The following is a 23,506-nucleotide window of genomic DNA, read 5'->3' on the forward strand; positions in this document are numbered from 1 at the left end:
AGAGAAACAGGTCTGACTCAGAGCATGCACTTCCTATCAGTAACAGGTGGTACTTAAGTCCTGCAAGTCCTATGAGTTTGCTGACTTAAGAGCAGTCTGGAGTTTCTTAATAATTAATGAGACTGTGCATGAAATAAATGAAAACTTTATCTAAATGCTTTGCATTTTTAAAAAATGTGGTTAATCAGCTTTCCCTTGATCTGGTGATTTGAAAAAGGCTGTAGGATCAGTTTGGGGATTCTGCAGGATGCCTTTGCCTCTTAAGGCTTACATTGCACCATGCTTAGTCTCAGAGGAATACCATTAAATGGTGGAGCTGACATTAGTAGGACCTGTATATAAAACACAATTACAGTGCTTAGTTGTATCAGTTGAATAACATGAATAACAGTTTCTGGTTTAGCAGACACTCAAATCTTGATATACTTTAAAAAAAAAAATTGAAATTTGAAATTAAAATAACTCTTTAGAGCAAAGCTTTTTTAAAAAAGAAAGGAAAATTATTTGTTACCCAACATATGCAGACCTGGCACAGTTGAGCCCTAAGGTAACTCATAAATTCAATGATAATTCATTTTACTTGGCAGCTATTTCAAACGCTCTGGTTTAAATTGGTATGCCAGGAAAACATTCATGTAAAAAGTACATTTTTAACAGTAAGTCTGATTTTGTAGGTAAATCTTTTTTTCGTCTTTCAAGCTAACTGCAATGGAAAAGTAATTTAACAAATTATCTGATGTTTAATTTTTTTAATTTCTTGTGTAAAAATAACCTTTTTCCAGTGTAATCCTAAATGTTATCAAATAGAATATTTATTTATGTTGGCTTAACTAAATGTGGGGTTTTTAGTTGATTTATCACATTAGACTGGTCACAGGATTTGATCTCACATCTCTCACAGTGTGAGAGCACGCTGATTTGAAGCGACTTGAGCCATAGGCAGAGTCAGCAAAGTTAAGCTCATATTTAGCTGGGTGGTGTTTTAGGCTTTTTCTGCGATTGCTGTTTGAAAATGTGCAGCACCAGAATCTTGTTTTGTTTGGGTTTTTTTAGTTACTTTCCAACAGCAGTTCGTGTGAAGACCCGATTAGGATGCAAAAGGCTTCTTTTGCTACCCTTGTTGTTTAATTTTTTCATCTCCTTCATTCTTCCAAGTATTTTCCTTTGGGTAGACTGCTGTCTTGATAGATGCCAAATGCTGGTTGTGCTATTTTTATGTGTGGCAACATCCAGCATTAGATATTAGGTTCATGCATCCTGGAAACCTTGCTATAAATAATTGTCTTTTTATTCCCGAAAGACTACAGACAACAAGTCTTTTAGTTTTTTTTAATAAAGTAGCATTGCTTCTTTTTTAATAATGACTTGCTAAATATTTTTGACTCTAAAAGACAGTTTCTCTTGCATCTGGAAAAACTGTGTTCCTTTGGAAAGCAGAGAAATGAAAGCATTTTCCCAATTGTTGGTTTTGCCTTCACATTTTGTAGGACAGTCAATCTCAAAAAGGTTTTTCTTCAGAAAGGCAGGCAGGCCCTTTGTTTTATCTTTTTATCTTGTAAGAAAACACTACCACCTTGTGTTTGCAATAATAAGAGCCTGACAGCCCAAATGTAAGTATTTATTAGACACTTATTTTGTTCTTCTGCCTAAAGGCAAAGCTTCTCATAAACCCTAGGTGAAAAAAATGAGTAGTGTTCTTTTTTATCTTCTGTTTGTGCATATAGGAGTATACCAGATAAGCAGACAAATCAAAGCTCATGATGGCAGTGTGTTCACACTCTGTCAAATGAGGAATGGAATGCTGCTAACTGGAGGTGGGAAAGACCGAAAGATCATCCTGTGGGATCATGATTTGAATCCTGAAAGGGAAATTGAGGTAAGAAAGCAAGAGTGACAAGGAAATTGCCTTGAACAAGGTATTGGCTAGCAAGACAGAGCCTTCCCTGCCCTTAGTAGTTAGGATGAAAGAATTCCTTCTGGTTTCTGTTTTTTAAGTGGGTCACAATGTTTTATTAGAAAAGTGTTTAAATTTTAGCCTATAAATAAGCCTATATGAGGCTTCAGTTCTCCTGTGCTTAAATTGAACAGAAATTTTAAGGGTTTTCCTTCTTCAAAACCCTTCCTTAGTTGTTTTTTTGGGTTTTTTTTAATTCGTCCTGTTTGAGGGGATGTTTGAGGATATATGTCAGTATCCCCTGTGTTTTTTTAAAGTTTACATGTCTGGTGAAAGACAATATCACCAGCATTTGAGGCTTTTAGTAGAATATTTGACATAAGGTAAACAAGTGGTAGGATACATATTGGAATTCTGTAATTAATTATTAATAAGCTATGATGAGGAACTTCTTTTAAATTTATCCTAAACCAGGTGTTCAGTGAGTATGTCTGTTCTTTGTGATTTGACTATATGCTAGTGCTAGGTCAGTGGGGATGAACTGGAAAAGGTTGTGTAGTTTGGATTTTAAAAAACTTTTTTCTTTTCCCTTATCTTGAAATAATGTGTTCTCCTTAAACAGTTCCTTAAACACTGGTTTACTCCACTTACCTATTGTCCATTTATAGCGGCATTTTTTTCTTAACACTTATGTAAGTTCAGTCTAGAATTTGCTACTGACTTGAATCCAATGCTGACATTTAGAAAACGTGGCTGAGAAAGTGAGCACTGACTATCATATGCAATTCTTAGGCTTAAGTAACACACTCTGTTCATATCAGTGTCTCTGTTTCCCTTTTGTTAATAATGTTACTTTAAAGCTAATTTTTACATTACCAGAACCCTGAGAGATTGATTTTTCTATCTTATGTGGCTAATATTAGTGTATTTTCTCAGATAAATCATTTAGAAAACAAACAATTGCGCACTGTAAAATAAAGCAGTGTATTAGAAATTAAGCCTGCAATAAACAAAGTCATTAAAATTCAGAGTCATTGCTGACATAGGGCATATGAACATTTACTTCAGGCTAATCAGGAAACATTAAGAAAATCAGGAAGCATTTACTGTGTGCTACAAGTTTCTTCTTGTTTTTCAAAGTGTGTTTTGGAAAGTAAATAGTAACTGTGTATTATTCCTTTCCTTTTAAGATGAGTTGTAAGGCTGTGGAGTGCATTTGTTTAGTGAATTTGACACTTAAAAGCTATGTAATAGAAGTTGTAATTTTTTTTACTGAGGTTATTTAAATGACATTAACTGTGATTGTCTTGGAGTAAGATCTTCTTGTATGCCTGTACTGAACAAATAGATGAGGGAGGTTTCAGGTCATGCCCTGATTGATGTTATACATGGTTGGCTTGTTCCTTTTTGCTGCGACAGCTCCAGTTCTGGTACTGTTGCTGTGCTCTTTGTGGCCGCCAAAATTAGGCACCTATCAAGATGGCTGATGTGGTTTGACAGATGTTTCTTTTCCCAGGTTCCTGACCAGTATGGAACGATCAGAGCAGTAGCAGAAGGAAAAGCTGATCAATTTTTAGTGGGTACTTCACGAAACTTTGTTTTGAGGGGAACATTTAATGATGGTTTTGTAGTAGAGGTACAGGTGAGCATAACTTGTTTTTTTAAACTATAACCCAAAAATGTAAAGGTTTTTTCTGCTGGTGTGTTTTTTGGAGACTCTTCATTTTATTCATTGTTAAATCACATGTGGTTTCTTCCTAGGGACATACAGATGAACTCTGGGGACTGGCATCTCATCCTTTCAAAGACTTATTCTTAACATGTGCCCAAGATAGGCAAGTTTGTATGTGGAACTCTGTGGACCACACACTGGAATGGACCAGGCTGCTAGATGTATGTCAATCCTTTAATTTAAATATGAAGCTAGAAAGTAGGAAAAAGCATTCAGTTTCTGAAACACTCTTGTCCTGCCTGATTGCAAACAAAAATCCTATAGTTATGCTATTAAAAACAGCTATCTGGAAGCTTTGATAAACTTAACAAGGCTCATCAGACATTGTGTTAGATGTAATCTGTTTACCATTGCTTGATGTTATTTTGACAAGCCAACTCAAATAAATCTTAGTCCTTTATTCTTATTACAGGGTTTTTTTTTTTTCCCCTGTTATTCAAACGATCTGAAGAGGGTATCATAGATTTGGCTTTAGATGTTCTTTCCTTACTGTCATTCATTTCATAGTTTGGCTAGTCCTCTGCTAATATCCAAGCAAAATTATTTTTACACAGAAATTTAGGCCTTTCACTCACAAGGTGGTCTTGCAGTGTATGTCACTGATGCACTGAGAGATGAGCTGTCTGAGGATTAGTGTGCTGCTAAGTGATTGGTTTTCCTGTGTCAGCTCAGCTCAGACTTTAGGATAGCTTTGGTGTAAGGAGCATTTGGCCCTCAGTGGGGGAATAATGTGTGTGTGCCTCTCTGTTCAGGAACCGGGGCACTGTGCAGATTTCCATCCCAGCGGAGCAGTGGTCGCCATAGGAACACACTCGGGCAGGTAAGCCACTTCCAGCTGAGCTGTGATGACAGGAAGTGTAAAGGAGACAGTTTAATACAGTGCACCTTAAAATTGGAATTCATTTGCTTTTTATTCTTTCTGCTTGAGGTTGTGGAACCTAAAAAGCATGGCAGAAGGGGGAGAGCATCTTGTATGCGTTAGATGAGGACAGAAGAATTGTTTGATTATTGTTAAACTGGTTTGGTTTTTTAAGAACTCTTTAAATGAAAGCCCAGATCTTGATTTTTGGTTTTTTAAACCTTTTTTTTTTGCAGTGATTTCCATGAGAACTCCTTGTTGTCTTTTCCAAGTATCCTATATTTCAATGTTTTGTGCATGTTACATTTCTTTGTAAGACAGGTACAGTACAGTTCTTGTCTTTTCCAGGTCAAACACACTTGCAACCTTTTAAACTGAGGTGGAGAGGCAAGTGAACAGACTGGTATTTTCATTTCTGTGTAAGACAGAGTTCAGCATGGCACATTGCTGCACTGAAGTGATACTGAACTGTCCCTATTCTTCCTGAAGTCATTGTGCCTTTGCAAGCTCTCAAAGCACAAACTGAATCATTTTAACTTGGGCTTCTTACAGTGGGGGGAAAAAGTTATTTCATAGTCAAACTCTGCCTTGGTAAAATCTCCCAGGAAGGGAGTACCAATGTACCAATTAAAAGAAAAAACAGGATGTTCTTAGCATTAGAAAGGTGAGAGGAGCCCATATTAAATCTACTAGCATTTTTGTTCTGTTTTTCAGTTATACCTCATGGTTGACATCTTGATGATAAAATAATGCCTAATGCATGTAAGAAAATCGGGATTTTTTTGTGTGTGTTTAATTCGCCAACTAGAAGTTTTTTTATTCCTAACCACATGCCTGAAAACCATTTGAAGTTTGGTTTTTAGAAACTGCTGAGCATATGCAACACTCTTAAAATTTCCTGGAAAAAAAGAAATGCTAAATGTTTTTAGGGTTTTTTTTTCTCCAAGATGAAGATGCAATCTGCACTAAATTCATTAGGTATAATATCAGGCTATAAAACCAAGTTTACCTTCTAGTAAAAACCTTGCTGAGCTCTTGTATGTTTGATTACCACATTGAACCTTTCCATTTTACAATTATAAACGTTAAATTGAACACGTGTTTCTATCTTCATTAAACAGAGCAGAAGATACAGGCCTAAGAGTACTTGAAACAGGGAAAAGAAGGTCAGGCTATGTTTCTTCAGAGTTTTCAGCCACTTTTGAACTTATATTAAAGCACAGTCAAGGCCACATTGCATGGCCAGAGCATTCAGTCTGTTGCTTTTGGTTGACTTTTTTTTCCCCTCTCCTGGAGCATTTAGTGTTATATTTTAAGTTTGGTACATTCAGTTTAAATTCTTATTTTTAATTTACTTGAGGCAACCAGTTTGTACTGTATTCAAGAAGTTTATGATGATGGCCTTGGGGTTTTTTTGGGTTTTCTTTACCCTCAGTAAAAAGGGTTTTTAAGCAGTTATATTTTCACCATTATATTTTAGTGTGTTCTGAAATTGTATGATTCAATGATGGGTTTGAGATACACAAATGAAACTGAACTGAAGTGAGACCTGGTAAGTTTATAAGTGGATGAGAAATAAATGGAGTTGAGTCAAGATAAACAAAACAGTTTTAAAATTACTGCCTACCCAGCAGCATCATGCAGTGCTTTCTGTGCCAGAAAATCTGGTCCAAGGGAGTTATTTCCCAAGGAATGAGGGCTGCATGATATATCTCGATTAACATAGGAAAAAATAATCTCAAACCCATAACACATCTTTTAATAATTTTATTAATAGCCTAAAAATCTTAAAGCAAGTATTAAATGAGTCTAATCTATTTAGAACTCAGTAAACCCAAACCTTGCATGTGTCTGTTACCATTCTAGAGCTGCTCAGCTTTCTGTACAGAGGTCAGTAAGACAGGGGCAAGGAATGGAGCACTAAGAAAGTTGGGTTTGATGGTTAAAATTGTGACATCAAAAGAAAACTGAATTTTCTACCTTTTTTCCCATTCTTGTCTGTTGCTTCACAGTAGTGTGTTTTTTATCAGCCAAGCATCAGGCTTTTGGTGGGTTTTTCACATATCTCTTCCCATGATAAATGTTTTAGTATCATTTCCCCTTTTGGGCTGTCTGCAAAGGGTCTACTGCAGGTTTTGTTACCACTTCTTTAAATACCCACTTGTGGACCTGATCATCAGTTGTTTGGGAGTACTAATTATTTTTTGTGGATCCTGCTGCTTGCTGAAAAGGCACAGCTGGAAAGCTAAAAAAGATTTTTTTCAAGACAGTATTCAGATCCTTTTGCCATGCTTCCAGTGGCACTATTTGCAGGGAAGTAGACCTTTCTGTGTCTAATCATGTAGAATATCTAGAGTACTAAGCATATTAGTATTCAAAGGCACTGTGGAAAAAAAGACTAACAAGATTCTAACAGAACTGCTAACATTTGGTAAGAAAACTGAAGGCTGAAGGGCCAGGTTAGTGTAAGCCAGAGCCACAAGGAGGTAAGCCAGGCCTATAGAGCTACACATTACCTGCTTTCAGCAGTCTGTGGCGTGTGGGGTTGGGGTGTTTTTATGGTTGTTCAGTTTGATTTCTTTCATGTGGTTCTCTAACCACAAGCTGGTTTTAAGCCATTGGGACCAGGCTGCTTTCCAGATGCCTAGCTGTCGGACACCGGAGGAGCACAAGCTGGAATCTCATCCCCACCCACAGAAAGCAATGAGTGATGTTGTTCCTGGAGTTCATTTTACAGCTTTGTTATGGGATAAATGGTCCTAGGTTTAGCAATGTTCCACTGAGTTCACTAGGAGACAGAGGGTGGAATCCCCTTGCTCATTTCCACAGTGTGTGAGCTTGCCATTTGCCATTAGGGCTAGAAACCTGCCTGTGGCATATGTACATGGCTGTGAGACTAGAGGTTTGGAGCAAAGAGATTAAATTCTGAGTACAGCTTCAATGTATTCAGCCATATTGACACCTGGTTTTGTGATCTGCATGTATGAATGCATATTTTTATTAAATTGTCATTGTCTCTGTGTTGCTAATGTTCACTGTATTCTGGAGTTAGGTGGGCATCAGACCCATGGTAAAATGCTCAGGTTCTGTTATCTCACACATCTTGCTGTCCATTTTGGTCTATGTGCCAGTAAGTTTTTGTAAGCATCTGTGGGCGTTTCATGTATGCCTCATAAGTAATAAACTGCAGGTTAAAAGTTATTGTTAAATAATAAAAAATGCAATTAATCACCTTAGTAATCATCTAAGCAAGAAATAGAAAATAAAATGCTAGTTTATGAACCATCAAATTCTAGTGAATGGTTGGTTATTCCTTCTTATGTTAATAAAATTATTCATAGAAATGAAAAGGATTGAGAGAAAAATACCAGACTAGAATATAATTTGTGTTTACAATGAGTATGGAAATGTTTTACACTTCCATCTACTACTTCTATTTTTTTTTTAACTTTCCTTTATGAAAATTGAAAGATCAGTTTTGATATAAAAACTTATCTTCAAGGTAGGGAAGAAGTAGAACGAAATTCAGCTGTAGGCTGAATGATGATAAGATGCAGTCATATTATTTGTTTAGTGGCATGTTTATCATCCAGTGGACATTTTGGTGATTATTACAGTGTTCAGGGAAGGGATAAAAATTGAATGGTATTTAGAATCTTTTATGTATTGTTCACTGAAACTTGTATTGCTTTGTGAACCAGAAAAGTATTCCATTAAAAACAGATGTTCTCTCTGCTGCCCTTGAGGGGCTACCATAAGAAGATGAAGGCAGGCTCTTTTGTTTGTTTATTTTTTTTTGTTTGCTTAGTGGAAGTGGTACTTACTGGAATTCTCCTCTCTCTAGGTGGTTTGTTTTGGATGCAGAAACGAGGGATCTGGTTTCAATACACACTGATGGCAACGAACAGCTTTCAGTGATGCGCTACTCAGTAGGTAGGCAGACTTGTACAGTCAGAGTAATTCTGATAAACCAGATGGATGTTCTGTTAAATGGTTTTAAACTAGTCCCCAGGCATTAGAAAAGACACAGCTTTGAAAAAATGATTTCAGATGCTTAATATGTAACTGAGGATTTGCTTGCAGATTTGTTTGTGTGGGCTAAATCCTGGAATTTTGTAACTGCAAGCATCACCATCACCTTTCTCAGCCTTTTCTTCATGTTAAACTCTGCTGTTATTATAAATGTTAGCTTTGCTCCCCCCCAAAAAAAAGTTCTCAACTAAATGGTTGACAGGTTAGCAGAAAGGTCTGTAAAAAGCTTAATATTTCAGTGAAATTTTAATATCCTTCTCAGTTAATTTTCAAATTTAATAATGCAAACCCATAAAACTAAGTTCGTGTCTGTCTGAAAATCAGAGCTGTTTGTCAAGTGTTTGCTCTGGGATTACATGGAGTCCAAACCACTGTTGAGTCTCCTCTTTAGATGTGACATGACAAATCAGCAGAGGCTGACTCCTCTCTGTTAAAACAGGATGGAAGAACACCCTTGTAAATCTTTTTCTTGTTTGCTTTTGGCTCACATGCCATGTCAGTGAGCAAAATGTTCCTCTGCTGCTGCCACATGTGCCAAGCACAGCAATTTATTTTATATCGCTGATGTTCATTGACACTAGAGGTGTTTGATTGTAATTTATGGCAGCTCTTGTCCACATACATTTTTTAAAAGGAGACAAAGTAGAATAGAAAAATGCTTATAATGTTTGAATGTTCCACATCTTTAGACATCTAGTGCTGATTTATATGCAGTCCACACCTCCAAAGTTAAGCTATCCGTAAATACTCTTCTGCATTTTTATGATGCATAAAACTCAAGTCTGCCTGTTGTCAACAGCTTTCAGAAATCCCATGCAGTCTGAGGGTTTATATCCTGTCCACTGAACACTTATTCTAGAAAACAGCAGAAGTGAAAGAACTTGTCCAAAACACATACCCACAAAGTAAACAGATACAGCTGAAAAGCAACGTAGTGTAAACAGCTATGAATCCTTCAGTACAATTCATAAGGAGTAGTTTAAATGAGACTGTTGTCTTAGCAATAAACCTTAAATAATTAAACTTCACAAGGCAAGCATTCTATTTATTTATATCAAATATTCTGTGTTGTAGATGGCACCTTACTTGCAGTTGGATCCCACGACAACTTTATTTACCTCTACGTAGTAACAGAAAATGGAAGAAAGTATAGCAGATATGGAAAATGCACTGTAAGTTTTGGAGCATGTATAATCATTTACATGATCATTGCATCATGTACATGCATTTTGCTGTTACACATACATTTAGATGTTAAGCAGTGAAAACTCTCTCCAGATTGATGTTTTTCCCTTTTGGTTATATGTTTTATAGGGGTTTTTTCAGCATTTGATTGATTTTAAACTTCAGTCTCTGATGGGTGCTGCAGCTCTTAGTGTGCAGTGATTGCTTTTGCATCAGATATAACTAATTTATCAGACTATTGCCTTTTTTCTCTGAAATGGGAAATTAGCAGTAAGTTGGAGAAATGCCTTGTACCTATATGCTGCAACTTGTTCAAGGAAAATACTACATTTGTTTGGGGATATTTTCCTCCTATTGGTAAAGTACTTTTTGAACCAACATAATATTAGGGTGTTGTAATTCCATTAGAATGTGTAGTCTTGGAGGCTGCAAATATACACTGATTTCAGTTGTAATTCTTACTACAAAATTTGAACTTGAGGGATATGGCCCAGGGTAAATAGATCTAAGTGTAGCACAGGTAATGGAGTTTGTTGTTATTGTTACACTTGGATGAGGTTGTCTGAGTGCTAAAAAGGCATACTGTTTTTTTCCATAGGTATTTAGTTATCTAACATTCTGGCCTTAAGTTCAGCCATCTCTTTAGGTTAGTAGAAATATGTACATAATGAAAAAGTGAAACTTAATGGGATTTGCAAATTATATCGTAAGAATAGGTTCACCTTTGAAGTGTGACACACGTTGCTAGAGCACTGGGGTCGGAGCAGCCTGTGTGCAGCTGTTGTGGGGGGCACAGGGCTGCCAGGGCAGGCAGCAGCACTGGGTTTGCCCTATCCCTGCCTGAGCTCACGCAGTGGGGAAAGGGCAGAGCCCACAGGGAGCTCAGACCAGGGCCCCAGTAGGGCTGGTGGGGATGGCAGTGGATGTCTGCACCTCAGTACAGCATTTCACCTCATCACTTATTTTTTTAACCACAGAATATAAAATCACTTGGAGATAGCTAATTTAGCTTGCTATGTATTTCAAGGTCTCTGTGAGTTTTTTGAAGACGTATAAGATCATTATTATGCATGTGGACAGAGCATATTGCAATTTAAACCAACATCTGTATGTCCCTCTATCCCGTTGCCTTGGCAGGAAAGGGGTTTGTAAAAACTGGTGTGGGAGAACTGAGCATTGTTATACCCAGGCAGAAGTGTCCAGGCTTCAGAGCAGATTTCTGTTATCGTTCTCATTTCAGTGTGAGTGACTGCATGTAGAATACAGAAGCAGCAGCATGATTAGTGTCAGAGCTGAGCTCCCTGCCCCTCCCAGCCAGTGCAGAAGGCAGCCACGTGGAGCTGCCTGGAGCTCACTGCGAGGCTGGTGATCCCATTTCGCTTGCCCTGAGCCTCCCCTGTGCTCCCTGCCAGCATCCTGGTGGGTCCATACCAGCTTGATGCTAAGCAGGGAGACAACCAGGCATGCTCGGGACCCAGAGCGCTCTCCTGGCACTGCATCCTTCTGGCATTCTGTCATTCAGTAGCCTCACGGGTGACCTCCAGATAGTATGACTCAGTCCTCCTGGTAGTCAACTTCTGGTTGCTTCTTCCAGCTTGAATACATTATTTGAATTCTTTCAGAAGGATTTTATCTACTGAACCAGCATTAGCTGGTGCATAAGGGCTGTATGCCCACTGTTAGGTTTAAATCCCCTCTCAGTCACAACCAGGCATTCTGCTGCTGCTAGAGAGGCAAATCTGTGACCTGTGGGCCTGCTTCCACAGTGAGGGATAGTGTTGGCTATGATCAGAACTTCAGATGAGCCAAAACAACCATTTTGACTAGTGCAGCTGTTTTTTGAGGGCTCCAGCTATGCAGTCAGCAGTGTGAGGGTATGGGCTGGGGCTGAACTTGCAGCACGTCAGCAGTTCCCGGTAGCTGGTGCTCTCTCCGTTTGCCTTGCATCAGAGATATCTTTAGCAAAGGAGGAGTAAGTGCTGTGCATTTACTCAGAGGGCTGTGGGGGTGAAAGACACACAGACAGCCACTCTGAAGTACTTGGTACGCTGGATTTAACCTGAAATGATCAGTGTGCCTGTTCTAGAGGCTGTAGGCATTTTGAACTTCGCAGCACTGAAGTCTGAAGCAGATAAACACTGCCAATGGAGGAAAGAGTTTCCATTTAGTCAGATAGTTTTCTTAGCTGGTGATAATATGAATAATTGCATTCATTGTATATAAAGGTACAGAAAAGGAGAGACTAAAATGTTGCCTTATTGGTGGGCAGCTGCCAAAGAAAGATTTTAATAGAAAACGGGATCCTCCTACTGAAAATATGATAACAATGTTGTGTTCCAGTTCATCATATGGTGATCACTTGCCTGAAGGGATTTTGCAGCCTGGAGCCCCCTGGGCAATTGCTTTGTTCCTTCCCCCCACTGCCGCCCCCAGGAATTTTAACAGCTGCCAAATGTCTGGCAGGATTTAGTAAATGACTGACCAATTCTTTTCCATGTTGGAGTTCGATTGCAAATTGGAAGGCTTGGAAAATAAGGGGGGGAGAGGAAAATCCTAGCCAATTGTGCACTTCTTTTTTTTAATACCATGTTTGCATGTCAGTATCACGTGTGTCACCCTTGACTGCAAACCAGTTATGTCAATACACAATTCCTCTGCTTGAGGCAGAGGCTACCTCATAAGTAAACAAATCATAAAGGGCAGTTTTTCTCCTAAATGTTTTTGCAGTCTCTCACAGAGTATCTGGGCCTGGGGAGATGGGGCAGGGGTGTATTTCTCCATGTAATTCTGGAAGCAATCAGGATCTCTTAGAGTTCTCTGAGGAAGAAGTTGGCATGGTGTGTGGCACAGCAGCCAGGGCAGAGCTTCTGCATGGCCCTGGCGTGGCTACTGCAGGCTGGGCCAAGAGACCCTGTGGGGGTTGAGGGACACCTTGTTCATAATGCCCACTGAGGGAAGGCCGTGGATTGACACCTGTCAGTCAAGAAAGTGGCAGTTGGTTGCCTGGCAGAATGACTGAAGTGGAGAAAATGGATGATCTTGCAAGGGGAAAAGGAGCAGTGAGAAGAAACAGAAGGGTGGAAGAGTGACATGGACATTACTTTTACTAATTCCCTACACATGATGTCTACCTTTTATCAATTTGTGGCTTCTCTGGAGCCTTTCATAGCTTGATTATTACTATTATTATTACTCTTACTTCCTTCAAAAAACTTCTGGGCACAGAAAAAATACTCTGTCCAGCTGCATTTATCATCTTCCTCAAAACCAAAGCGGGGTGTTTAACCCTCAGTGTGCTCTTGATGGTGATAACTAAACAACTAGACCAAAGGGTTTTAATTCTTAATATAGATGACCCAGTGCCTATAGGACAGACACCTTTCAAAGCCGGTGCTAACATGTTGCAGTGTAATAAGCACAGCAGAAACTTTCACCAAGCTTTGAAGTGTATTCTTGTAACACCAGTCCCTGATCTTGTACTTCTGCATGGTGGTTGTTAACCAAGGTATCCTAAGGTTTTAGGATGAGCAAGGGTTATTTGCCTGAGTGTGCATTTAATGGAAGTTGTTTTAAATGGATAGAGAAAAAAAAAGTCCTATCTGTCACTTCTTTGTTAGGATCTAAAGCTGATCCTGTGCAAGTTACTTGCTTTTCTCAATTAGCAGCAATGTCTTATGTTCCTAATTCCAGTATAAACTGGAGTCCATCCATAGTTTAGCATCATGCCTTCTAGGAGTAAATCATTCTGGAGTCCAGGAGGGCTGGGATTTACAAGGGAGTGTGGCAGAGGCACGATGCCCAGCCTGCCTTTGTTTAGCTGTTAGCCAGTGTGGCACTGTGAGTAAGGAGCCTTTAAAGGAGCACAAGTGAACTGCAGCAGACCTGGAGTTGGTGGGAAGGTGATTTTTTTTTGCTGTTAGCTGTCCCATCTGTGGGGGCAACTTCTGCTTCACTTAAAAATCAAGTGTTTCACACTGGTGTTACTGTATTCTTCTTCAGGGACATTCCAGCTATATTACACACCTTGACTGGTCCCCGGACAACAAGTATATAATGTCAAACTCAGGAGACTATGAAATACTATACTGTAAGTATGAAATTAAGTACACTGGAAACAGAAATATGTATTAGCTGTCAGAGTATTTAGAAAAGTGTGTTTGATCACGACTGTACAAAATGCTTACTGACAAAGGGACTGATTTGAACTTGTGTAACCTGATATCTTGATGTTATTCAGAGCTGTGTATTACCTAATGGCAATGCCAAATATAGCTTACTTCTTTACAAGGTCATAAATCAGTTTAACAGCATAGAATTTACAGAACAAGTGGCTCTACGGGTTGATGTTGGCCAAAAGTTCTGTAGATTGAAAATAATATATACAGTTGTCTAATTAGTGTCAACAATACCAGTTATTTTGGGGGAATAAAATCAGTGGGCCTGTGCCACAGTTCTCTTCTGGGGTTTCTTGTTTGAAACTTTGTCTTGGCTGGTGGTGGTGGAAACTAAGAAAAGCAGTAATGAGTTTAATGAGTTAGTGGTAATAATGTTTTTGTGTTTGTCTTTTTTTAATATGTGAAAATATGAATATAACACATAGTGGTTATGCCAGAAGTTCAACCTGAGTAGTGCATGTCAGTCTGCTTTTAAATTGTTTTTTTGCTCTTGTCTTCCTATGGCTTTAACTAGATCCAAGAGGATTGTAGTATTTTCCCTGTACAGGCAAGAATAGCCAGCAGTTTAAATGTCTGTCACCTTAACATGGTTTTTCTGCCTGTAAAAACTTAGGTTTCAAATCTAGATAGTGTAGTCTATCAAAAGGAACTGTTGGTGCTTATAATTTCATGTGTAGGGAAGGAAAGAACCATGACCCATTATTACTGGCTTGGTGTATTGCAAGACAACCTTTCCTTTTCTAGTTAAAAGTTGAAAAGTACTCTAAGGCTTCTCTGGCAGTAGTTGCTCACTGTTTTAAAAGCACAGCTTCCTGAATGATTTATTGAATTTTAGCACATCAGTGGAGCTGGTAGGAAGAAGAAATTATTATATTAAAGACTCTATTAAAGCATTTTGTAGAGTTAGTAGCAGAGTACTTAAATTGCAGGGAAGTGTTTTTGAGGTTATGCTATCAGAAGAAGGAAATGAGAAGTAAATATGACTCGTAAAAACCAAGTAAAGCTTCAAGTATCTGGAGTTTGATAAAAGAGTGCTGGTCTGTCTTCGCTCCTACAATGTAATTCCAGGTTGGATTTAAGATGCATTTCTTTTCTCCATTAGCATCTCTTCAAAGAGCACATATGTAAATAAAATTTTGCATTGCATAACTCATCATTCACTTTTTTTTTATAGGGGACATTCCAAGTGGCTGTAAGCTAATCAGGAATCGTTCTGACTGTAAGGATATAGATTGGACAACGTACACTTGTGTGCTAGGCTTCCAGGTGTTTGGTAAGCACTGTTTAACTTACTTTTAAGCTACTAACGCTATGCTGTTGTGTTTGTTTGCTTCAGTTTGTCATTAGAAGTATACTGTTAATGATTATTAAGGGATGGTGCTGAGATCACAGACCAAAGTGACTGACCACAATATTTGTCTGTGATAAAGTGCACCAAGTGTTCTATAGACAATGTACAATTGATTTCTGTTTAGTTCTTGAAGTTTGGGGATTGAGTCTCCCACAGTCATTTTTGGCTACCAGTGTTGGAGGAGCTGAAGCAAAAAGCTTTTATGGCACATGTGCATTCTCTTTTGCTTACCTTGTTTGGGGATAGGAGCAAGAGTGCATGAGTGTAGGTTATAGTTCATAACTTAAAATCATGACAGCACTTTGATACCTGTAGTCAAAGGTGAGTAATATACTCTGTTCGTAAAGAGTAAAAATGCTTTAAACAGTTTTTTACCTAGTAGTTTATTTTTAAAATGTACAAACACAATTTAAAAAGCTGACAGATCTGGTTTTAATAGTATTGTTTTAGACTGTGGCAAAACAGTTCAAATTGCTTTTGCTGAAGGCAGCTTTGTTGGCCATAAATGAGGACCCCCTCTGTGAGGGGTTTAAAAGTAAGGTTCAGCCTCCCAGTGAAGTTGTGTGAGCAGGGTGCTGAACATCTCTTCCACCACTGAGATTAGGCACCTGCCTCTGTTCTTCATGTTGATGGAAATACCAAAAGCAAGTGAATTAGCAAATCCTTTAGAGGTGAGGATTAGGTCTACAAATCTTCTCTTCACAGCTACTAGGAGTTCAACTTTGTATACCAGTTTACATGTAGGGTAGAAGAAAATTAGTGAAGTGTGAATCCTTTCTGTAGCTTCTGACCCCTCTCGTGCATGTTCAAGGGCAAGGATTGAAGTTGGTGTGAGGGCTAACACTGGCACACTTGTGTGGCGTACTGGTTGGGTGGAGGGCATTTGTTGCTTAATAACCAGACATGATTTCCTTTTTGGATACCAAAGATTTGAGACAGAGTAGGAAAAATAAAGGGATCAGAGAAGGAAGCTGGCTAGTTGATAGACTGCATAAATATTTCTGAGTTCTTTGGAGCTTGGTAGGTAGCAGAAATAAACATGAGCATGCTCTTTCTGGAGCTGAGTACTGTTGCTTATTGCTAGTTTGATGAAAATATTGGCTTCCATTAGCCTGAGAACTGTGAACCAGACTGTGTATTTGTAGGTGTTTTTATTCAGTGTGTCTGGGTGAAGTAGAAGGTGGGTGGGTGTATCCTCCTGATGCTCTGTTCATGTTAGCCTAGGCTAACAAGGAATTGGACCACAGCAGTCATTTCTTCACTGGCTTTGCTACTGTGACTGAAATAATAGTGCAGCACAAAAGCCTTTTTTAAAATGGAGTATCAGAAGATTCAGGAGATGCCACAGAAACTGAAAAGCAAAACTGATGCTAATATGATGTACTTCTATGGGGGCAAGGAAAACACTTTGTAAGGACTGCATATTCCTTCTGGAATAGGCTTGGAGCTGAAACATTTTACAGTCTTTTGCAGAGTACTTAAATCTATCAGAAACATGGAGGTAGCACACTCTGTTACAGCTGAACTTTTACCACTACATTTGGTGGTAGAGCAGAATCCCTGGGCTTTCCCAGAAGTGTCCTTTACTCCTGACATGAGAAGGTGAGATGTGGGAGTGCAGAAAGAGTTTGGTTTCACATCTAGACCACTGGCTTTGTCTTTTTAACAGCTGTTAGATAGAAGCTGCTATTACTGACTGGGGCCAGGCTGAGCTTGAACAGCTCCCATAACCACTGTTTTGAAAACCCATTTTACTTTTTGCTTTTAGAAAGTGGGTAAGTTTCCTGATCCTGTGTGCATTCTCTTTTGGATTAATACAAACTTTAACCACTCTGAATTAAGTTTTTAATTAGTCTCAACTGGTCTCAAAATCTTCAGTGTGCTGGAGGACCTGGGAATAAAGTAGATAAAGTTGATAGTGTGATGGTATTCTGGGCAGAACAGAATATATTTAAACTTCCTAGCCAAGATTCATCACGCCCTAATTTTGTACTGTCTGTTAGTCTGACACCCTTTGCAGAATCTTAAAATTACGGTTTTGCCTCAGACGAAGGGAAGTATTTTCCCATTAAATCAGACAGTGCAGCTAAGCCAACCTATCAGGTATTTGCTAGTCTGGCTTTGACCCAAGGGTCAGCTGGCTCAGGGATCCAGGCAAGCCAGGGGCTGCTCACTGATATTCAAGAGAGAGGGTTAAGTTTGTGGGATCTGGGCTTTGGTGGGGGGTATGTGTTCCACAATTCAGCTCTGTGGGTAGCGTGCCATAGGACCAGGCATCGTGCTGTTGTCAGCAGAAGGAAGAGGATGGAAGAGTGTGGTTTGGATGAGCATAGCATCCCTCCTTTTGGCAGCTGCTATTACTATTGGCTCAGCAGTGTCAGCACTCTGCACCCCAAACACTTGAAGTTACTCTCTGGTTTGCTGCACATTTCCCACAGTTTTGTCTGAACAGATTCTTTTGAGAGGCTTACTGCTGTCTAGCAGAATTTATTAAAATTGAAGTGCTGCTTTCGTGCCTTATAATAAAGTCCTATTATTTTTGGGGTTTTGTTATTTTTACAGTTATTAAGAACTTTTGCAGTTATATTAAGAACTCAAGACTCAGCCATATTAATGTCTTGGATTTTTTTCTTGTTTGCCTGATGCGTTGAAAGCAAATCCTGCTGTCATGACAAAAGGTTGCCTTACCTTTGGAGCTGCTAAAGGATTTTGTGAACATAAAAGATGCTTAATAAAAGCTTCAATCTTGAATATTAGTCCTTTTAATCTTAAATTAAAAAGAAGAGGAAATTAAAAATAAGAGGAAATTGCATAGTTCTTTGTCAGAGTCTGCCTAAGGTGGTAGCTGAAACTTCAGGCATTTATTACTCCCACATGATGACAGTACTTCATATATAGAATGAATGAGGAAAGGTAAAATTCATTCATGTTGAACTACTTGAAAATTCTTAAATAGTATATCTTTTTCACTTTAATTTCACTGATGTGAGAACACTAAAATGTTTCTGAATACTTTCCTTAGCACTTCAAATCTTTATGTAGTAAATTACTGACAGTGCATCTTACTGGCGTTGTAATAAGTTTAACAACAATTTTGCCTTTGTTATTCTTCAGAGAAAATAAAGTTCTTACTCCACCCACTGAAGAATGGGAAAAAACAGCTTTAAAGTTAAATGCTATTTGCCATTTTGCTTAAAAACAAGAAGATAAGGCAATTCTGAGCTGGCTTTTTGTGCTGTATAAAACAGTAGACAGCATATGGTTTTTATTTTACTGAAGTCAGTGGCTGTAAGGGAGGAAAAAGATATTTTCATATCTGATACTCAACATCCCTCTTGGTCGATTGGGTTTTTAAGGGCGAGGGTGAAAAATGAGAGGGGAAAACTCCTCCTAACTCCTAGACCTAATCAGAAACCCAAGTCTGAGCTTAAAAACATGGTACCTTTGGCATAAATTAATATCTTAAAATCCCTTGCTTACCTTTTGTTCAGCTTTCCTTCCAGATGTGAATTGTCTGTTTTGTTATGGGACTCTCTAAGGTCTTTATGTTTTATTAAAAAAATTTTGTTAAGAGTCTCCCCTATCCCAAATTTGATCAGTGTTTTTCATCTAGCAAACATTGTTATTCTTTTGTCTAGACGTATCTGTGTCATTCTTTTAATTTAAAACCAGACTGAATTGTACTTAAGCACTTGACAACACTTACATCTATGAAACTTGCATGGACTGGGTTTCTTTGCAGAGTATCATCAATCAGTTGTCTTCTTTGAGTTACACAAATACTAAGATTTAAAATATAAGAAGTGAAATGAATTAAACCAGAGAAGAAACCAGTAGAACCATAATGTGCAGTACCTGGGTTTGTCCCATGCTTCAGCATCACTGCTGCTTTTAAAATGTCTGTGCATGAATGACAGTATCAAGAGTTACCAGTTTAAGCAGCGAACTTAATCTTAAGATAAGGTTTAAACAAGACTGAGGTTTTGAACAGGAAACATATCTTAAGCTCAAGATATTATCCTGGCTGAAACTCAGGATTTGGGAGAACAAGGTGGGGGAAGCAGCATTAGACTAACAAAATATTAATGACATTTAATGCATTTAATTCCATTTTCTAGCAGAATTTCTGTCTTACCTTTTGTTCATCTTGCCTTTTCTCACAGCTTTATAGGTTTTATTTTTGTTCATGAATTACCCGTTGATTTGTTTCCAAAACCACCATTACTGAATATCTGCTGTACTCCTTTCTAGGAGTTTGGCCTGAAGGATCAGATGGGACAGACATAAACGCCCTTGTCAGATCCCATAACCGAAAAGTGATAGCAGTTGCTGATGATTTTTGTAAGGTCCATCTCTTTCAGTATCCCTGTTCCAAGCCAAAGGTAAGTCTAGATCAGTCTAGTCCAGGTGCTTGTTTACACTGCCTGAAGCTTTCCATGCTTCCAGCACAATTGTTTTTGGAACCTGGCAGGCAAATACTCCTTTTATATCCAAGAACCCCCATTAATTTTACATATAAAATAGAAAGTGTAGAACAATATAAATATAAAACAATATACCTAACAGTGAAGTGTCAATAGTTATCCTTAAATTCTGGAGAGGAGGCCTGATGCTTTGTCTCTGCTGGCCTTAGTGTTAAGTCCATTACTTTCTCTATAAAGATCTAAATCTGTTCCAAGTTGCAAAGAGGAGAGGAAGTATTGTGGTGAAAAATCTAATATAAATATAATTCTTTACTCTTTTGTGAGCTAAGATCTCTCTTGGAAGGGCTAAGCAATAGTATTAGTAGTTTTAAATTTCCGTATCGTGGATCTCTTCTAGTCAACATGTGATTTATCTTTCTGCTTGTTTTCAATAGGCCCCGAGTCACAAATACAGTGCTCACAGTAGTCATGTGACAAATGTCAGCTTCACTCACAGCGACGGTCACTTGATTTCAACTGGAGGGAAAGACATGAGTATAATTCAGTGGAAACTTGTGGAGAAGGTAACTCTGCCACCAAATGACATTGTCCTGGATATTGGTGCCACCAAAGTGCCCATCCCTGCCAGTGAAAACGCTGTGCAGTCTCCTGCACACCTCCCACAGCCTTTTAACGAAATGAACCAAAATGAAAGCGTAACTGGCAGCTCTCCGGCTTCCTTGGAAAGCAACTTGGAGCAGTCTGCGGAGGCCAGCGAGGAGCACAGCGAGGAGCACAGCGAGGGGAGCAGTCTGGATCCCGCCGAGCCGAGCTACGAGGAGCCCTCCAACGAGCTGAGCGAGGAGCACAGCGAGTCCACGCTCACGGAAGAGCAGCAGGATAACTCACTGGTGTCTTAATGCTCCCAGCTCAGGCAGTTGTTCTTTTCCCTTGGTGTGCGTGCTTTCATTACAAGGGCGAGGGTTCAAATAGGGAAGAGTAGCTGAGATTCATGACCACTCCAGATTTTGAGTTTCAGTGAGATTTTTAGTCTGAGCTTCAGTTCAATGTGTGGAACCATCCCAAGGGCCTGGCTTGATGGTCTGTAGCAAGATCTGGTCGCAGTTAGTAGTGGACATTACCATAGATCCATTTCGATTTCAGTTCTGAAATTGCTGTCAGGAAGTGGCATGAAATACATACTGGAAAAAAGGTTAGCTCTGAGAATTAGCTGAAGTAGACCACCTTAACTATGTGAAAGTGCTTTCTAGAAGAACCGAGCTCATGGGGAGCGCTGAGCTGTTCCAGCTGGGAAGCACTGTGCTGCTTTTTCCAGGTGCAAAGACAAACAGAATGAAAAAACCAACCAAAAAGTTCTTTGTAGGGCTGTTTTCCTTTGTTTTTTCTTGAGAAAAATAGAGGAAAAGTAATGTAACAATGCCACATGTATGGCGATGCCTTCTTGATCTAACACATATGCAATTTTCTAACACTACTAATTCCTCCTGGAGTCTGGATGTGTTCAAAGTTGGTCTGCCCTGGGTGCTGCTAGTTCTAAGGCAAATCCTGTCGAGGAACGGTGTCGGCTATTCCATTTTCACAGACTCTTTAGTAGCAGACTAACCAAATACTGGTGTTTCACTTTTCATGACCTGAAAGTTGACTTAAACTGTAGGACATAATTGTCTCTTCAAAGAATTGCTTGCCTAGAGAGTTGGAAACTTGAGAGAATCTGTACAGTGACTTTGATGTGAACAGCAGAGGAAGCATGACAAGAACACAGAAGTCAGATGGGCTCCAGAGTTAAACTTTAAGCCTTCAAGCAGAACTTGCTCCATCCCTAGTATGAAAAATATAAATACAGTTAACTTAAATTATTAAATTGGTGCTTAGAATTAGTAAGTTGATAATTTTTTTCTTCTGAATTTTTAGAGGTAATTCTTAAGAATCATTAAACTGCAATCTTTACTTTCTGTTTTTTCCCATCTCCTTTAGCAATTGTGATATAAGCATACAGTAATTTAGATGATGATGATGTGATTTTTTTGTTTTCCCTAGACTTGCTGATCTATTGTTTTTGTGATTTGATTTCCACCCCACCCCACCCACCCCTGCCCGGGTTGCTCTAAGCCATGCAGCTCTCATGTGGCTATACCTGGCCAGTTACGGGATATCTTGGCATTTGTTATGCATTTGGAAAGTACTTTTTTTACGAAGTTTGTCAGATAGCTACATTTTTTTCTTAAGTGCATACATTTCCTACTTTAAAAAAGATATAGATTTACTGGCAGATATCCATTTCCTATGTACTTGTTTATATTTTGATTACATAGAATTTTCTTTTTTAACTTGCTGCATTGTGCTGGTATTTTAGTTCTTAGTTAGAATATCATGTTTAGAAACTTTGGATGAGTTCATAAGTCTTAATTGTGCAAGCGTTTACGTGATTGTGCCATTCCAAAGTGCATCAAAACTGTCATTCCCTTACTAGTATCTTCTCAGGAGAAATGCTACAGATCAGGTATTTAGTCATCATTTGGAAAGACAAAAACAAATGGACTCCCAAAGGACATTTAGAACATTTATATATAAAATATATAAATATATATATACACACACATATATATATAGAAAAAAAATATCCTCTTGTTTACAACAGTTCCAGAGAACCTCAAAGTAGTTCCCTTCAGATGGAGGGAGATATGGATTCCAAGCAACCCATCTGTTTAAACTGTGCTCTGTACAAAGAGTTTTACTGGAGAGCTCTAGTATGCCTGACTTGCAAATTTGCCAAATAGCAGCAGTGGAAGATAAAGTTCATCAGCTCATCAAAGTTCTTGGTTACAAATGAGGAATATGCTGTAGGTTTAGAAAATAATCTTAGTAAAGGAGAGAGGATAGTAGAGCTAACGAGGCACAGAGAGCTCTCTGTCATTTTTATGAACTCCACATAAGCGACACATTTCTCTTTGGAACATCTGTCACCTGGGGTTGCCATGTAAGTGAGAGTTAGAGTTGTGATATTCTTGTGTAGTTCAGAAGACTCTACTAATATGCAAAAAGCCTTACAGCTTTCAATTGCTGGCAACTACTGTTTAACAAATAATTAAATCTGTGATAATGGATGGAAATGGGTGGGATTATGTAACTGTAGATGTTTTAGAAAAATAATTGTGAATGAATTATGATTAAGAGTGTTTCATGTGAAGATGTTTGAGCCATTTCTATCTATCATGCATTCCTGTCTCAAGGCAGAAAACTTTGAAGATTAAAAAAAATAAAATAATCAAAATAAAATATTGCAGTGTCTTTCTCCATATCTGTTCTGGTTTCTTCTGCACATAAAATGGATTCTGTCATCACAGTTGCTGTCTGGGTCTGTGATTTTGAAAGAACTTTCTCAACGTGTGCTTTTTGATAACCTCCCAAGCTGTCTAAAATTAAGTTAACTCAGCATCATGAATGTGTTGGCAGACCTGAATATTACTCTTGTTTATGTCTCAAAAATTCTATGATGTTTCCCCTTTCCATTTTCAATGAACAGCTTACTGGCATTATCCTTCTGTAGCTAATTGATGATGGCAGAGTGTTGCAAATAGGTTTTTGTCCTGCTGCAAAGTGCAGTCTGCCTTCCAGGGTTCTGCCCAGAAGCTTTCTTCTGGAAGTCATGAGGGAAGTACAAGCTTATTTTGGCCATAATGTATTAAATGCCACAATGTTTCCCTGTTCCTCATAGTCTCTGTTGAGCTGCAGATGCAGAAGGTCACAATATGCTGAATGTATTCCTTGTGAGAGATTCTGTCTTTTCAAAAGCATTGCATCATTTGCATTTCTTGCATCTGGTTTCTGTCCTTCACAAAAGAGAGGGGTGAGGT

General features: G+C 38.6%; 1 protein-coding gene across 7 annotated transcripts in view; it reads left to right on the forward strand.

The window, feature by feature from the left end:
• The window catches only part of EML4 (EMAP like 4), a 149,301-nt gene extending 126,371 nt beyond the window's left edge, over window positions 1–22,930 (forward strand). For all 7 annotated transcript variants that reach the window (XM_039568470.1, XM_010393663.3, XM_039568468.1 and 4 more), the window contains 10 exons: window positions 1,725–1,876; window positions 3,411–3,536; window positions 3,656–3,787; window positions 4,379–4,446; window positions 8,330–8,418; window positions 9,592–9,689; window positions 13,702–13,789; window positions 15,052–15,150; window positions 19,480–19,610; window positions 20,087–22,930. In XM_039568470.1, the coding sequence (XP_039424404.1) occupies window positions 1,725–1,876; window positions 3,411–3,536; window positions 3,656–3,787; window positions 4,379–4,446; window positions 8,330–8,418; window positions 9,592–9,689; window positions 13,702–13,789; window positions 15,052–15,150; window positions 19,480–19,610; window positions 20,087–20,551 (1,448 nt within the window). In that variant the 3' untranslated portion in view covers window positions 20,552–22,930. The remainder of the gene's footprint in view (window positions 1–1,724; window positions 1,877–3,410; window positions 3,537–3,655; window positions 3,788–4,378; window positions 4,447–8,329; window positions 8,419–9,591; window positions 9,690–13,701; window positions 13,790–15,051; window positions 15,151–19,479; window positions 19,611–20,086) is intronic.
• The last annotated feature ends 576 nt before the right edge of the window (window positions 22,931–23,506 follow it).

The sequence above is a fragment of the Corvus cornix genome, chromosome 3, assembly GCF_000738735.6.
Source record: "Corvus cornix cornix isolate S_Up_H32 chromosome 3, ASM73873v5, whole genome shotgun sequence".
Taxonomy (NCBI): domain Eukaryota; kingdom Metazoa; phylum Chordata; class Aves; order Passeriformes; family Corvidae; genus Corvus; species Corvus cornix.